At 50.7% G+C, this 17,072-nt stretch overlaps 1 protein-coding gene across 6 annotated transcripts in view; it reads right to left on the bottom strand.

The window, feature by feature from the left end:
• CLEC16A (C-type lectin domain containing 16A) overlaps positions 1-17,072 on the bottom strand; it is a 201,819-nt gene that overhangs the window by 106,992 nt on the left and 77,755 nt on the right. For all 6 annotated transcript variants that reach the window (XR_006382353.1, XM_044234077.1, XM_044234081.1 and 3 more), the window contains 3 exons: positions 6,378-6,500; positions 3,073-3,182; positions 2,268-2,312 (listed from right to left, as the gene is read on the bottom strand). Coding sequence is in view for 5 of the 6 variants with exons in the window: in XM_044234077.1 (XP_044090012.1) it covers positions 2,268-2,312; positions 3,073-3,182; positions 6,378-6,500 (278 nt within the window). In the remaining variant the exon portion in view is untranslated. The remainder of the gene's footprint in view (positions 1-2,267; positions 2,313-3,072; positions 3,183-6,377; positions 6,501-17,072) is intronic.

The raw sequence follows: 17,072 nt of genomic DNA, 5'->3' as shown, positions 1-17,072 counted from the left end.
GAGAACAGGTGGAGAAATGAGAAGCCTGGTTCAGGGGCCACGTTAAATCCGTGGGGCTCCCACCTCAGAAAGGCGGCGTGTGACGAAGCATATTTAACGCTGCAAGTACACAGCTCACCCTGGTCGTTTCTGAGGCACATCCGTGAGGCCCCACGGCTCCGCAGGGCTGCGGTGGGTAAGGCTCTGGCTCGGAGACTCACAAACCAGGGGCCCAGTCGCAGCTCTCCCTCTCAAAACCCCCCTCTGGTTCGCTGCAAGACCGGAATGACAGCCCACATCTATGCGGGTCACTGGGAGGATGCGAGGGTTCGCCCGAGTGAAGTGCTGGCCGCAGAGCCTGCCCCTGCGTCGGGGCTGGCCCCCCTGTGTCGGGGCTGGTAAATGCTAGCACTCGTGGTCACTATGGTCACCCCTGGATGGAGCACAGCCCAGGAGGGGGAGGGAGTGGAGATGCAGTTGAAGGCACCATGGCTATTCAAACTGTCCTCTCTCCTGAGTCCTGAATCTAATTCTCTCTCTCTCTTTCTCTCTCTCACATACACATGCACACAGTCAGGATGGGAAAAGGAGCAATCCTTTATATATTTTTTACAATTGTCAGAACTACAGATAAACTTGAATATTCTTTTTTTTTTTTTAAGATTTTATTTATTTGACAGAGAGAGATCACAAGTAGGCAGAGAGGCAAGCAGAGAGAGAGAGAGAGAGAGAGAAAGAGAGGGAGGAGGAAGCAGGCTCCCTGCCTAGCAGAGAGCCCGATGTGGGACTCAATCCCAGGACCCTGAGATCATGACCTGAACTGAAGGCAGAGGCTTAACCCATTGAGCCACCCAGGCAGCCCAAACTTGAATATTCTTGCATGGCAATAAGAACCATGTAAGAATCACAGAGATCGCAACGCTGAGAAGATGCAAAAGCTTCTGAGATATTCTACTTCGGGTATAACCCTTATAGGACAAAAGAACAATCTGGGTAGGGGGAAGGGAGCTACAATTCAAATACAGCTCTCCTTAGGCTAAAGATAAATCCTCCGGGAAAATGCCTACCTATGTATCTCTGTCTTTCTGGGGGTAGAGCGAACAAACTAAGAGCAGTTATCCTGGAAAGAGACTGAAAGATGACTAATGCAGCCGTGAGGCTCTCCCGCTGTCTTCTGAGCTTTGCTGAGGTCTTGTATTCTCGCTCAGAGGCCAGGCCCCTCAGAATGCTAACGGGAGCCTAGGATCTCTTCCCCCATGTGTGGGGTCCCACAGTGGTCCCCCCTCATCTGGGCGTGGCCACCACGTGGCAGGTGCATGGGGTCATTTGTGGCTGGCGAGGTGGATTTCCAGGTTATAAGACCTCGTTTTCTCCCCACGAACACTGACAATAAGAGCAGCTTTTTTAAGAAGAAGGGTCTGGTGCATCTGCGCCTATGATTCACGGCAGTTTGTAGAGATAATGAAAGGGGCTGAATGATAACAAGATGGCAGCACCAACACCTGTCCTCCTCCAGGGAGGTTCTCAGCGTCAGCAAAATGACGAGGGGAAACTCCGGCTAACTGGACCTGGAGAGACCAGACACAGAGGTCAAAATCTCAGGGAGCCATGGGGCCCATGGGAATGTGGATTAACCCATCTCCTGCTGACAGATGATGCACTTCCCTAAGAGTATATCATGCTTCAGATATAGAGCAAAACAAAACCTTCACAGCCAGAGGTTTCAAAACTAACCATCTGGAATCTGAAGAGGACATCGACATCGACAAATTCCTCGGTGACTCGGAGTCATGGTGGTCCTTTACACAATCTCACTAAACTCAATGATGAAGATTTAGAAGCCTGTATGAGGCGTCCTGGCATAAATGTCTGTAAATGACACACACGCGTAGAATTCACAAATGCGTGAGTAACTGAAAAGTTATTTTATACGAAAAACACGGACACCTCACGAACATATTGATTTACATAAGTAATTTATCTCCGAGCATGCATGTAATTTGCAACTTATGTATAGCCTCATCAATAACTGATTTCACGTATCATTGGATGAGCAAACTAACACAGACTAGGGGTGAGCGCTCAGAAGGGGTTCTGCAAAGACAAGCACAGGCCGAAGAGTGCTGGGCCTGCTGCTCGGGGGTTGGACCCGGCGTGTGCTCACTCAGTGTGCACGGGTACAAGAAGGCACCACGAACTTTTGATTGGTATGTGCGCACGCCTAGATATGGCAATTCTGTGTCTGTGACACACACCAAGCTGCCCTCCCCTGCGCCTTGGCCACTTACCTTATAAAAATGCCGAACTAGGTGAACGCTTTCTTCTCGGGCACCCTGTTGAGAGAGGGAAGACGTGAGGGAGGCCACTGAGTTGGGGAAGTCACCAGTTCCAGAATCTGAGTGCACGTCAAGCAGATGAGGGGGGTGGTTCATAGCCTTCAATCTATAATGTGGTTTGTAACACAGAGGGAAGGAGGGAGGGAAGGAGGAGGGGCTCAAAATAAAAATGGGCAAAGGAGAGGAGACCCCGGGGAGTGACATGGGAAGTTATTAACATCCAGTTAGGTGGGGGAAGTGGGTTATAAACTAGGGCTACGGTGACTCTTACAATGTGTCAGTGTGTGTGTATCTTTAAAGACACACACCAAAGTGTCCACGATAGCTGTTCCTTTTTACCTTTGTACTCTCTAAATAAATACAAGATATAAATATATAAATATAATATATAAATCCCTCTCAAATAAACCTGAAAAATAAGAGGGAAGACAATAAAAACTAAAAATGAGTGTAGATATTAGTACAGTAAACCATCAATACGTAAAAAGCATGCATGTGTTCGGATATGTGTAAGATTTTTCTAATGCACAAAGAAAAATAATAAAATTCTGCTTAACAAATACAGGGCCACTAATTGTCACAGAAATTACAGAAATTCCATAGTGAAGAGGGCTCCTCAAGCCAGTCTCTGAGGAAGGGTTGTTCCACTGGAATGACTGGGTTGCTACAGACCCCAGGACCAGGGCTCCCATCTAGATCTAGCATCTTCCTTCCCACAGCTGTGCGCGGAACCTGGGCAACAGGACGGGGCCCTCACCTCTAGGCAGGCCAGGTGCACGTCCTTTATGATGCAGCCCGTGCTGGTCACCACTTGCTGCTTTAGGAGCAGGCAGCTCAGCTCCAGCGTCGCCAAGCGGATCTTCCCATCTACAGGGGGAAGGCAGAGTCAGCCTCGCACAGCCTGGTGGGAAGCTGTGAAACAGTGTCTTGCTTTGCCTACTTTGAGCTTAACAAGTCAGCTGACGGCCCCTCGACATCCAGCGGGGACCCAGAGGGAACTCACACGCCAATCCCTTCCCAATTACAATAGAATGTTCCATCCACACCTCCCACCCCGAATATTTCCCTGCACTCCCTTTATCAGGGGAGGGGAGGCAGGAAGAGGAGGATTACTAATTATTCCTGAAGGCTGGGAAAGTGGCCATCTGCGGTGGCATTCCTTGGCCGGGTTCCCTCCCCTTTTTAGGAACAAGCACCTCTCTTTCCTTTGGAGACTCACCGACCCCACTTTGGGTGGAGCCGGTCCCTTTGCTCTGCCCCAGGGAGGGGCCCATCACCCAGGCTGGTCAGCGTGCTCTATTTCCTCCGGTCACAGTGACTGGGGAGGAGACAGACAAAGGGGCCAGTCAGAACCAAGAAGGCTCAATTCCACAAGGCTCCAGGACCCCTGAGCAAAACCAACTCTCCTTCTGCTGGGCTGAGGGCAGGATAGGAACAGTGCCGGGGCCATGAGCAGGCCTCAGGACCACCAGCCCGATAATCTGCATGAGCCACCTCTGCACCCTTGCCTGCATTTCTGACCTTTCGTCCAAGCCCACCCTTCCCACCAGACCACCCAGAGTCTGCCTCCTGCGGCAAGGCCCGCACCCCAGTAGGGAAAGGGACGGCTGGGGCTGCTGCTGGCCGTCATCCTGCTGACACACAAAGTGGGACAGCCCAAAAATAGTCCCGAAAGCATTGTTCCCACTTCTGAGTCCAGCTGTGCCTTAAGCCAGGCTCCAACGGACTCCCAAGTTGCACAAGTCAGCAGTTTGGATGCATTGTTTCAGCCCGTCTACATTGGGTTTCTGTCGCCGGCAACCACGCTCTGACTAACCCACCTGCTGTGCTACTGTGAGCCGGTCACGGTGCTGGGCACGTCAAAGACCCTCCCTCCAGGAGTCTCTGGGAAAACCCACTACAATGGGTGCTCTAAAGGCTAAAGTTCGGGCAGGGGAAGTGATGTGTCCAAAGTCTCACCCTGGGGGGTGAATGGCATTCAGGGGCTCTGAATGCCAAGACCCACATTAGGCACTGCTCCTAGAAGCATCTGGGGATGCCTGACAGGTGGGAAACCTGCTCTTAGGCAAACTCCTCCCTGGGTCTTTGAACGCACCGCTGGGGAGATGTCTCATTGTGGAAGAGGAAGACGTCTCCAGGCCACAGTCCTGAGGTCCTGGAAACCCCAGCGATCAGGATGGGAAACTGGGAAACACTCAAGGCAGATGTACCACCGCACGCCTCCCTCCCCACCCTTCCCTACTTCGTGTGTCAGGTGGGGAGCAGGAGAAAGGGGATCACTTGCAGGGAAAGGCTGCTTGGTCTCAGCCACGGAGCTAAGCCCCCTCGGCCCAGCACGAACACTGCTTCTGTGCTGCGCCCACCCGCCTCCCACTTGGAGCTCTCTGGGGCACAACCTCACTCCTACTTGCCCCTCCGCAGAACCCCACTGGCCTAGCCACGAGCCCCCTGCTGCTGCCTCCAGGGAAGGGGAGTATGATCTTCCAACAAGACCTTTGCAAGCTCCTGCCTGGTGCTGACATGCCCAACTGGCCCCCTCAAGAGGCTGGCTGTCCCTCCCCACCCTGGAGGCTCCTCTCTAACATTCAGGCCAGGCACTGCGTTTCCTCACACTGGGCCACATGTCCTCAAATAGCCCTCAGCACCATCCTCAGGGATGAGCTCTGCTCCCTGCGCTAGACCTCTCAGTAGAAAACTGACCCCACCAGGTGCCCTTGGTTCTGAGCCACACCTGTCTCTTTGCTGCCCCTTCTTCCTCCATGTGGGACCTGGCTCAGTCTCCTGCGCTGGCTCCCCCTTCCATGCCACCTGAGGACACTTGCAGTGCCCAGGGCTTGGTCCCAGAAGTCCTCTCTTCTCTGCTGTGGCTTCCAGAACCACCCATATGTCTGTGAGTCCCACAATGTGAGCTCTGGCGTCTATCTCCACATGGAGTCCCAGACCCCTGGGACTTCACATACCCCCAGCTGCAACTCCTGGAAGGCAGGAGCCACAACTGTCCTGCACCTCCTGTACCCTGGTCCTTTGCCCACAGCGGCTGGCAGGCAGGAGGCACTTGATAAACATTGTCCATGGACCCCGTTCTCCAAGCCTCTGTACTCTCTCCCCAAAGTCCCACTGGGCTTCCGGCTGCCTGGCGGAGCCCACTCCTTGTGACTTCTTTAGTCCTGGCCTACAACCAAAACCCCCACCCTGCCCTTCTCCTGAGACTGACCTGGGCCCAACCCCACACTGTTCCTTCTGTGCAACTCCGTGGTTCTCTCTCAACTAGGCCATGTCTCCGTCGGGCCCCTTTCTGTACCCTCGCTCACACCATGATGGCCTTTCTCGCTGCCTCTACAGAGAGCCGGCCTTGCCGTCAGGGTCTTTCAAGCTCAGCATAGCTGACGTTTGGGTCAGGTGATCCTCTGTCACTGGAGGCCATCCTGTGAGCTAAGGATGTTCAGCGGCATCCCTGGCCCCGAGACGCCAGGAGCACACCCTCCTCAAGCTTCGACAACCAAAAATGTCTCCAGATGTTGCCAATTGTCCCCCCAGGGTGGGGGGGGCAAAGTTGTCCCCAGGGAAGAAACGCCATACCGGCTCATTTCATCTGTTTCTAACCCTTGTCCCGGCTGCAGATCCTCAGCCCAAACCTCAGAACTGGGCTGACAAGTGTTCGACACTGGCCATGTCTTGTACTATCGAGAGCCCCTGATTCAAACCTTCCAGCCTTCTCTCACACATGCTCTCAGTCTAGTTCATGCTCAGATGTGGCCTCAGCCACTGTGAGAGGAAGGCTGGGGACACTGCGCTGCTGGTCCAAGAAGGGCTAGGTGTGGAAGGAGACGAAGGACAGGGTCCTGCACACACTCACAGCAAGGGAAAGAGGAGACCTTGAGGTCAAGATGTGGCTGGACAGGATGGTATGGGTGGCCCAGGGTAGGCACGGCCCAGGGAGTGGCTGAGACCAGCCTGTATTCCCAGAAAGGCCGGGTCTGGAACCTATGACTCCTGACGCATGGTTCGGGGGCCTGGTCCCTCTCCCCACACTGCCCCTGTGAGCAGCCACGCCCTAGGCACCTGGCTGGGCCGCGTTGTTCATGATCCTGATGAGTCTCTCGGCCAGGAGATGGTTGTAGGTGGTCTTCTCAGCTGCACCGGGCACCGGGAGCTGGATTTGCTCGAGTTTTTCAGGATCCATGCCTGGAATGCAGAAAGGGACAGGCTGTCAGTGGAGTCCCCTCATCAAGGACGCTGCTCATCCCGAAAGCCGAGGTCTGGCTCCAGGATCTCCGCCATGACCGGCACTGCCCGAACCCCTGCTTACGGCAGACTTCTCCGCGAGTGGAACTCAAACCCACATACTAAAACATGCATTTTCTGTCACTATTTGTAAATGGGGACTCAGCACTGCTGCAACACTGGCAGTCACTGTACAAAAGAAAAAGATGTTTTAGCCAAAGACTTGACTGACTGGCTACTACTTGTCGTGGTCCGAGACCATCTTTGTGACCATGGGGGGACTGGTGTGTACTTGAGAGGTGGGGAAGACGTGCCAACCCCAAATGGTGACAAGGGGGGCTCGGAACAGGGACGCCAAAGGAGGAACTTCGGCACGGTGTGCTGCCCGGCTGTCCCATACCAGCTCCGCGTGCCACCAGGGGCCACCCCCGGATCAGACACATTCCACGGTGGGGGAAACGCAGACCGAGAGGAACAAACTAGACGGAAAGGAAATTACAGTCATGCCCAACAGCTGCACCTCAAGATCTTGGCAGCCAACTCAAGGAGCCGGGCCCGCCACTCAAGGAACGCAGAGGCAGGGGCAGGTGCTGCACTGGGCAAGGGGCAGCGCTGGCAAAAAGCCATTAGGCCACATCCTGCAACAGAAAGGAGCAAATACAAAGACGCCGATAGTGCGGGTCTCTCTTAAAGAGGCGAAGGAATCCTTTTTCTGCCAGTAAAGGCAAAGAGCCTTTCAAAGACAAAAGCCGAGACAGGGGAGGGGCGGCCGGGCAGAAGAGAACGAGCGTGCACACAGGTCTGACTGTGAACTCAGGGTCGGCTCCCTTAAAGCGGAACCTGGGGGCCGGGGTGGCAGGAGGACCTGTGCGGGCTACCCTGGCAGGCCAGGTGCGGGGTGAGGGTTCCCCCAAACTCTTATCTCTCTCTTCTAAAGTGGCTCTGGAAAAAATACGCTCCCAGAAACAAACATTTCACTTGATCCAAGGTTGGAGAGCTGAATGGATTGTTTGTGCTGAAAGCACGTCTTTTCCTGTTATTCTACAAAAAGGGGGAAGGTGGCACTTCTCGGAACTCTTGAAATACGGCCCCTTGAGTACTAGATGACGCTTCATTTAGAACCTTGACAAAACAGTGGAGGAGAGCATTGAAGGGCTGACTGTCTGGATCCTAAGTGACTCCTACGCATACACATTGACGTCATAAACCATAACAATATATCTTGCTTTATTGAATTCCTTCCAGCTCCAAACCAAAGGCTGAGCCATGCCAAGGAGATGACACGGGTGAGGGACGACCTGAGGGCTCGGGCTGAGCTCACGCACGCGCCTCTCCAGCGTGGCTTCATCGAAAAATCCGATTGCAGCGAAAATTTAATTTGTGGATTCTATATCCCATTTTGATGCTCCCATGTCCTGCTCTGAAGCATCCTGGTTTATTAAATGGCAAGAAGAACACCAAGTGAATCTTTTTGGCGGCTGCATCTTTTCCCAGAGATGTCAACACCAGCCTCACATCTCTCTGTCCTCCCGTTTCTGGCCCTTTGGGAGCTGTCAGTCGGAGGTTCCGAGGAAAGATTGTTCCTCGGCGGGACCATCTCTCATCCCCCCTCAATGAGGCCAGTGGGAGGGGCCCAGCTGCTGGCTCCCTCAGGAACGTGGCGGTGGTCAGCATGACCGGAACACACAGAGACTTGTACCACGTCTTCAATTTCCACATTTTGACCCTTTCCTAGGACTGCCCCGACTCCCGGAGACTTTGTCAAAAATGAGGAAATCTGTGGCAAAATCTCTCAACAGGAAGAAAAACACTCCAAGGTTATCTTGACCTTCAACTAGTGGCTCCACTCTCTGTGAACAGGGGGACCCCGAGGGACAGAAACACTTCCTTGAAGAACTTCACAGAACTGGATTCCAGTGCAACCTCCTCCTCTAGTCAGAAATTAGGGCCCAGAGATGCTAAGTCACATCTGCAAGGTCACAGAGCAAGTTGGCAGCACAGTTAGAAGGATTCCAAAGGTGGACAGGACCCAGCTAACTTCCAGGCGCTCTGCTGTTTGGGGGCAAACTCAGGGATAAGCTGCTCGGGTAGGAGTCTAAGGATGGGTGAGAATTTGCCTCGAGCTGCCCAAGGAACTTCTGCAAGGAGTGTGGTAGGGTTTAGGGAGGGTGGGGGATGGGGTGCTCTGGAAGAAAGTGATGAGGCAGACGTTGGGGGAAAGGGACGGGCAAGGCTTATCTGCCAAGATCCCCGGAGGGCATGACATGATCTGGCTGTGCTTATGCCTACTCTGGAATGGTCTCCATTGCCCCCCAACCACTCAAGGTGCTCTCTCTCCCCAAAACCAACTTGGTATTGCAATGCATTCTACGTGAAGTGGATTTGACCACCGGCCACTAGGGAGACAGAGAACAGGGTCGACTCCATGCAACACATGGAAAAACTTTGTTTAAAAAACAAAAACAAAAACCCTTGGAGCATCTCTGTTCTTTCCCCAAAGTTCCTCCTGGGCCAGATGCCTCAGTGCCTCCCCCCAACTCTCTTTCTCCCACTGCAGCCTCGAAAACCTCCTCTGTTACTCTGAATGATCCCATTCCAGCCCTTGGCTTTCAAGGCCTGTGCAGCCATTCAAAAGCTCGAGGAGTTCTTCTGGGCCCAAACAAGTTAGTGGCCTTGTTAATGAACAAGGTCAATGTCACGATATGACAAGAATATGCATGTGACCAGGGAAACGGCCCACGTGCACACACACACACACACACACACACACATACACACACACACGTACACACACACACACACACAGGTTTTTAGGCACTGAAAGGCAGGATTTTGTTGCAAGCCTGATTGAGTTTCTTTGCTAGCCATTTCCCTCTGACTGAAATAAACACTGTGGATAACTTATTGTCTTATTTGCTTCAACCCTTAAGTGCTGAGCAACAGACAAATTCCAAAGAAACCCAGATGTACTTCACACGGCCTGGGAAGATGCACTAGGACACTCGGACTTCTAGCAGACCACATGCTTCCTCAATGCCTTCCCGCGGGGGTCAGATCCTGCTCTGTCCAAGTGACTCAGAAAGGGTCTCCCTCTGCATCGCTTCCACCCAGTGATCACAGGGTTCAGGGGGAGGCAGGGGTGGAACTCCCAATGAATTCAAAGAATCCAAAATAGAAGGGAAGGGTGTGGCTCCCTGATGTCAGGAACCAGTTCCTAAGTTTCCCTTCTAAGTTTCGACTTCTGGATTCAGCCTCCTTAGCAGGAGCCCCCACCCAAGAGAGTAGTAGAAAAGACCCAGACCAAAGCTACATAAAAAGACGTAGACAGCCACACCAGCTAAAGAGGCCACAATGGCACCAGGTGAATGATGGGCAAAAAAAATGTGTTTTGTTCTGACCTCACGAGGTCTCCTTGGCTGTAGTCACACAAGCATGGCCAGCTCTGGAAAACTATAGACCAACTATTTCGAAAGCTAACCAGATGTTGGGCTGATTTCCAATGTACTTCCAGTTCTGATTATGTGTCAGTCGAAATCCAAAATGGTGGTTTGCCAGCTCTCTGCATGGCGAAAGCCTCCTTTTATCCTATTACCTTACAACCCTTCCCATACCTCTCATCTGTGTTCCAGTAACTTCTCAGCAAAACAAAACAAAACCCAAAAGGCCCGAGATTCCTCTTGGGTAAACAATGATAAATGGATGGGGCAAGAGGGTGATGGGTGGAGTGGGGGAACTTTTAAGAATACGAAAGCTGCGGAACTCACCCCCCTCCCTTGAGCCAGGCCTCTGCAGACTTGACAAAGGAGAGAAGGCTGCATATGCTATTACAGATATGAACCAGAATTCATTATGTGGCCCAACTGAATCACAACGAGTGCCTTCCTCCAACTGGTCAACCCTTTCCACAGTGGGATATTCATTTCGGTGCAGCATCTCATCTATTATGATTTACTGGAAGGCCTGAGCTAACATTTGGTTTTTATTAACATGGCTTTTATGTTAAAATTGTCTTATGATGAAAAATCTATCGGAAAGAGACCATTTCATTAGGGGCCCTGCTTGCAGGGTACAGATCTGGGGAAGAGAGGCTGAAGGTTAAGGGCAGCTAACTGCCTGCTGCCTGACCAAAACACCAACTGACCAACCACCATGAACAAGAAAAGACACCCACCAAGTACAGACCTGTGCCCACAGGCGACGACTGGAGCCCAAATCAGATAGTGACTCCGTGCCAGGCAGTGTCCTTTGGGGGCCCCCCGGGCACTGGGGCCCCAGAAGGCAAACCTGAAGTCTCCAGCTTCCTCTCCAAACCTGCTCCATGGCCCATGCTTGCTGGTTCTGGAAATGGCACCACCAGCCACACCCAAACTCCTTCCTCGGTGCCTTTTCCCATCGGAACCAAGCAGGGCTCCCCTCCCCCAGCCTACTCCTCTCCTTGTCTCCCCATCTTCAAAAAAGGGGTCCCCTTTCACTCTACTGCCACATCCAATCCATCAGCTCATCTTGACTCCAGGGCCAAAACAAATCATAAACGCTTCCAGTTTCCGCTGGCTCTATGGCCAACATGCTGATTCAACCCACATTATCCCTAGCCTGGACTACTGCAACGGCTGCCTCCTGGGCCTCCCACTTTCCCATTTGCAACTCCCTTCCTCACCCCCTTCATCAGCCTCCATCCAGCAGCCTGACTGCTTCTTCAAAAATATCCCTGTGACCACATCACTCTTCTAACTTAAAAATACTTCAGTCTCTGGGTTTTGGGGCGCCAGGTTTCCGGGGTGCCAAGATGGCTCAACCGGTTAAGCACCCAGCTTTTGATTTCAGCTCAGGTCATGATCTCAGGGTCCTAGGATCAAGCCCCATGTCTGGCTGCATGCTGAGCGGGAAATCTGCTTGAGATTTTCTCTCTCCCTCTGCCCTTTCCCACTGCTCTCTCTCAAACAAATAAATATATCTTAAAACAAACAAAAAAGCCCTTTAGGGTTTCTCACTGCACTTGGAATAAAATCTAAATTCCTTTCCATGGCCTTCAAGGCCCCTTGAGATCTGGGCAGATCACCTGGTCAGTGCCTCACTTTGCTTGGCCCGCTGTCTGCTCCTCAAACCAGTGAGCCCCTCCCACCTCATGGCTTTCGCACATGCTGTTCCCTTCGCCTAGAGCATTCATGCCCCAGATCTTGGCAAAGGGGACTCCTTCTCACCCTTCAGACCCCTGCTCTGATGGCATTCCTCGAGGCAGCGTCCCCAGCCGCCAGCTAGTGACCCCCACACCCCACCAGCCCATGACCCGGTTTCGTCTCGTTTCCTTGTACACTTGATGGAGGCTTGTTCCAACAGCCACGGCAGTGCCTCGCATGCAGTAAGTGTACAGCACATACCTCTCGGATGACAAGAAAGCCCTTCGGTTTCGCCACCTCAACACTGCCCATACCCGCCCCTATCTTTCCATCTTGCCCGTCTTCTGGCAGAACCGTAGTGCACTCTGTCCAAGGGACACAGACAGGTCCGGTGGGCTCCCGGCTGCACCGACCTTCAGCATCCCTGACGCAGCCCGTGGGATGCAGTTCACCATCACCGCCCACCCGTCCTCTGCCCACGGGCGCCAGCCTGCCCACCTCTCAAGAGCACAGCCTGCCCACCATCGCACACCGCCCACCCGCCCAACGAGCGGACCGCGATCCCAGCCTCAGTGGGCTGGAGTTCACGGCCCCCGGGCTGAGCGCGCTGCCTGGCACGCAGCGGGACCCACAGGAATAACTGAGAAACTTCAAGCACAAATTCTTCATGATTGACGCAGTCTTCTGGAACCAAAGGCCATTTCAGACAAAGCAGTCACTTTCAAAAGAAGGTAAACACGGAAGCCACACAGATTGCGCAATGCTTTCCTGCCTGAACAACCTTCAGAGCTCCCGCTGTGTCAGAATACCATCAAAGCTCCTGACCGCCTCGCGTCCCCGCCGTGTGCGCCCGCTCGCCTGCCATGCTGCTTCACCTTCCACCCCTCTCGCCATGCTCCCTCCACAGCAGCCACGCTCACCTCCCTGAAAATATGAGTTTGGTTCACCACTGGGTTCTCAACATTAACCACAGTGCCTGGCATCGAATAAGTGAGGCTTCTAGAAATCTCTGCTAGAAGGCTGAGTGAGTAAATAAATGAGCAGCACTAGCGTGAAATGGAAGAAGGAATTAAATTCCCTCAATTAGACACTTCCACTCTTTCAAGAAGAAACCCCCTTAGATGTCGAGGAGGAAGAGAAGGAAGAGGAGGGGGAGGGGGCCATACCGCAAGAAAGAAAGGGAGGCTCGCCCCGCAGGACCTCAGGAGGCTGGTCCCTCTGGGACACAACCCTGGATGAAGGAGCTGCGGTGTGCAAGGGCTTCCCTCCTGGGTACCCAGGAAAGCCAGCCACCAGAACGACAAAGAATTCATCCACGTGCCCTTTGGCCCTCTCGAGCCTGGCATTGTCTCCTGCAAAGCAGGACCTTCCCGGCTGAGGCCCCAAGCACAGGCCACCATAAAGGGTGGCCAGAGGAGCTGCCGCATGCCTGAGAGGTGACCAGTCCACACACTGGCTGAGCGCTGGCTGGGGCCCAGGTGCTGAGCGGGGTACTGCAGGGGTCCATCGGGAGACACATCGTCTCTGCCTCTAGACACTGGGCAATCCAGGACAGGAGAGAAAAAAATGGAGAGAAAAAGAGCTATAAAAAGTGCCACAGGAATTCCATGAAAATTAAAAAAAAAAAAATTTTTTTTAAAAGATTTTATTTATTTACTTGACAGAGAGAGAGAGATCACAAGTAGGCAGAAAGGCAGGAAGAGAGAGAGGGAAGCAGGCTCCCTGCTGAGCAGAGAGCCCGATGCAGGGCTCAATCCCAGGACCCTGGGATCATGACCTGAGCCTAAGGCAGAGGCTTTAACCCACTGAGCCACCCAGGTGCCTCCAAATATCTGCTTTTCAAAAGACATTCTCAGCAAATGAAAAGACAAACCACAGACTGGGAGGAAATCTTTGCAATACTCAAATGATAAAGGATTTGTATCGAGAACATATAAAAAAAAAAACTTGCAAAACTCAACAATAAGAAAATGAACCATCCATGAAAAATGGGCAAAGGATTTACAGTAATACTCCCCCTCAAAGAAAACATGCAGAATGGCCAATGAGGCATACAGAAAGAAAGTCAGTATCATTAGTCATTAGGAAAATGCAAATTAAAATCACAGTAGGACACTACTGACATGTCTGTTAGAATGGCTGACATTGAAAAGATGGCCAGACAAGTATTGGCAGGGACGTGAAGACACCAGAACATTCATAGACTGCTGACGGGATATAAATTATACAACTACTTCAGAAAAAAAAATTGTCAGTTCCCCTCCCTTCCTTCTTCTTCTTCTTTTTTTTTTCTTAAATGAAGTAGGCTCCACACCCAATGCAGAACTCGAATTCCCAACACAGAGATCAAGACGTGAGATCAAGAGTCAGATGCTCTAGTGACCAAGCCACCCACGAATCCCTTGGAGTTTTTCTTAAAAACAAACAAATTGACAGTCATCAGATGATTCAGCCATCCTATTCCTTGGTATTTACCCAATAAAAAAGGAAATATATGTTCATAAAAGACTTGTACAGAAGTGTTCCAAGTAGTCTATGCTTAAGAACTGGAAATAAGCCAAATGCCCATTAACAGATGAATGGATAAACGAAATTGTGGTACGTTCACACGGTGGACTGCTTTCAACAGTAAGAAGAAATGAACCACTGATAGACAGGACATCATGAATCTCAAGATAATTACAAATGTTGAAAAAAGCCGTACAAAAAAGAAAAAAAAGACTACATAGTACCTAATTTTATTTACATAAAATTCTAGAAAGAGTAAATGAGTCTACAGTGACAGGGAGCAGCCCAGTGTTGTTTGGGAAGAGGGGTGAGAGCAGACAGGGAGGAGGGGTGACAAAGCGGCAGGAGGAAGTGTTTAGGGTGATGGATATGTACTCTGTCCTGATTGCAGTGGTGGTTTCAGCGGTGTACACAAATGCCAAAACTGATCAACGTGTACACCTTTCAATGTGCACAGTTTATTGCGTATCGATTAGTCACAATAAAACTTTTTCAGTTAGCATGGGCCTCGGCCAAGACGGATGGGATGTACCCTCCTGAGTCAAGCAACTAGAAAACTAGGCAAAATACAGCCAACGACGATCATGACACACTGGGCAGGGCAGCAAGCAGCACAGCGGGGTGCTGAATGAGAGAAGAAGCGGAAGGCAGTGGGAGCAGGGACCCCTTTAATTCACAGGCCAGGAAGAGCCTCCAGGTCTCGGCAGAGAGAGAGAAACCACCAACAAAGGCCACTGTCTCTCTGAGATGAGAAGGCAGAGTTTGGAGCTCAGATGGGCTGAGCGACTATAACTGAGAGGAGGAAGACCGGACAGGGGGAGGACCGGAAAGCAGGGGGGCTGTAGAGAGAGCTACAGAGGGTCCTTTGAGGCGTTAGCTAAGTCCTGCTCTGTGTATGCATGAGAGGGAAGGCAATGACCTTCAGGAACAATCCCAGGCTCACACAGGCTGAGAAGGGTTCCCGTTCCCGGCAGCCAGCATGGAAAGACCACCCGCCCATGGCCCATCAAGTAGAATCCTCAGAAAGGGACTGCCTCAGTAGTGGGGCCAAGTGAGCCTGAAACCAAAGGCCGCTCTGGACCGGCACCAGCAAAGCTTGCAAGCCTCGAAAGGATCAAACTGATTCCAAGTAACTTGACCGTGACCCAGGACAGAGTCCAAAAGCCAAACAGGAGAAAAATCAATTAAGAGAAACATAACTACAAATTACACAGACGATACAACAGACAAGAATAAATCAAAGGGAGATGATAAAATATTTTAAACTGAATAAAAATAAAGCCACATATATCAAAATGTATTGCATGCACCTAAAAGCAACACTTAGATTTATAGTGTCAAACGCTTATCACAAAAGAAGAAAAGTTTAAAAATCAGTGAGTGGTACGGGAAGGACGGTATGACAGACTGAAAAGGAATGATAGCACAAGGGAATTGTTTTTTAAGATTTTCTTTACTGGGGCGCCTGGGTAGCTCAGTGGGTTAAGCCTCTGCCTTCGGCTCAGGTCATGATCCCAGGGTCCTGGGATCGAGTCCCGCATCGGGCTCTCTGCACAGTAGGGAGCCTGCTTCCCCGTCTCCCTCTGCTGCTCCCCCGGCTTGTGCTCTCTCTCCTTCTCTCACTCTCTGTCAAATAAATAAATTCTTAAAAAAAAAAAAAAAGATTTTCTTTACTTATTTGAGAGATACAGCAAGCAAGTGAGGGCGGTGGGGGTAGAGGGAGAGGGAGAAACCCAAGCAGACTCCACTGGAAGCACAGAGCCCAACATGGGGCTCCATCCCATGGCCCTGAGCTGCAACCAAGAGCTGGATGCTTAACCATCTGAGCCACCCAGACACCCCCAGCACTAGGGAATCTTTGGTTGATGGAACTACTATAATGTCTCCTGATCATGCTGGTGCTGACCAAACCCATACCTGGGCTGAAGTTCATACAACTACACACACAAAAAGGTTAATGTCACTACACATTAATTAAAAAAAAATAAACTAATTACTTAAAAAATCAATGATCTCAGCTTCCATTTTAAAAACTACAAAAAGAAGAGTGGATTAAATCTGAAATAAGCAGCTGAAGGTATGCAATAAAGGACAGAAATAAAACATAAAACTAAAAAATATAGACAAAAATCAATGAAACCAAAAGATAATTCTTTGAGTATGCACAATATAAGAAATTGTTAAATATCCAGCCAAACTGAAAAAGCAAACGAATACCTAAACAATCGATACCATGAGATAGAATGGGAACATCCCTACAGACCCTACACACATTAAAATGATAATAAAGGAATATAATGAACAAACTTATGCCAATAAATTTGATAATTTAGATGTGATGACAAATTCCTTGAAAGACACAAGCTATCAAACCTCACACAAAAATAGATAAAAGTTAGGGGCGTGTGGGTGGCTCAGTGGGTTAAAGCATCCGCTTTCGGCTCAGGTCATGATTCCAGGGTCCTGAGATGGAGCCCCGCATCGGGCTCTCTGCTCAGCAGGGAGCCCACTTCTCTCTCTCTCTCTGCCTGCCTCTCTGCCTACTTGTGATCCCTGTCAAATAAATAAATAAAGTCTTTTTAAAAATAGATAAAACTTCATCAACCTTATATCTATTTAAGAGTCTGAGTAAATATTTGAGTAAGAAATAATACCGACTGTATAAAAACTCCCTATCATCCAGGAGTAGGAAATACCTTACAATTTATTCCACAAGGCAAGCATAACTCTGAAAGCAAACAGAACTAGAGAATTACAAGTCCATAAACCAGTACCACTCTCGAACATAAATGCAAACATTTTTAACAAAAGTCTAAGCAAATCAAATCTGGCAAGGTAGGAAACGTGCCCGCCACATTAGACGGTACCAACCCAAAGTGAGTATCACCTGAAGGGATCAGAAAACACT

Source organism: Neovison vison, chromosome 14 (assembly GCF_020171115.1).
Source record: "Neovison vison isolate M4711 chromosome 14, ASM_NN_V1, whole genome shotgun sequence".
Lineage (NCBI taxonomy): Eukaryota > Metazoa > Chordata > Mammalia > Carnivora > Mustelidae > Neogale > Neogale vison.
The sequence above is the reverse complement of the archived record's forward strand: the minus strand, read 5'-3'. Positions and strand labels throughout refer to the sequence as shown.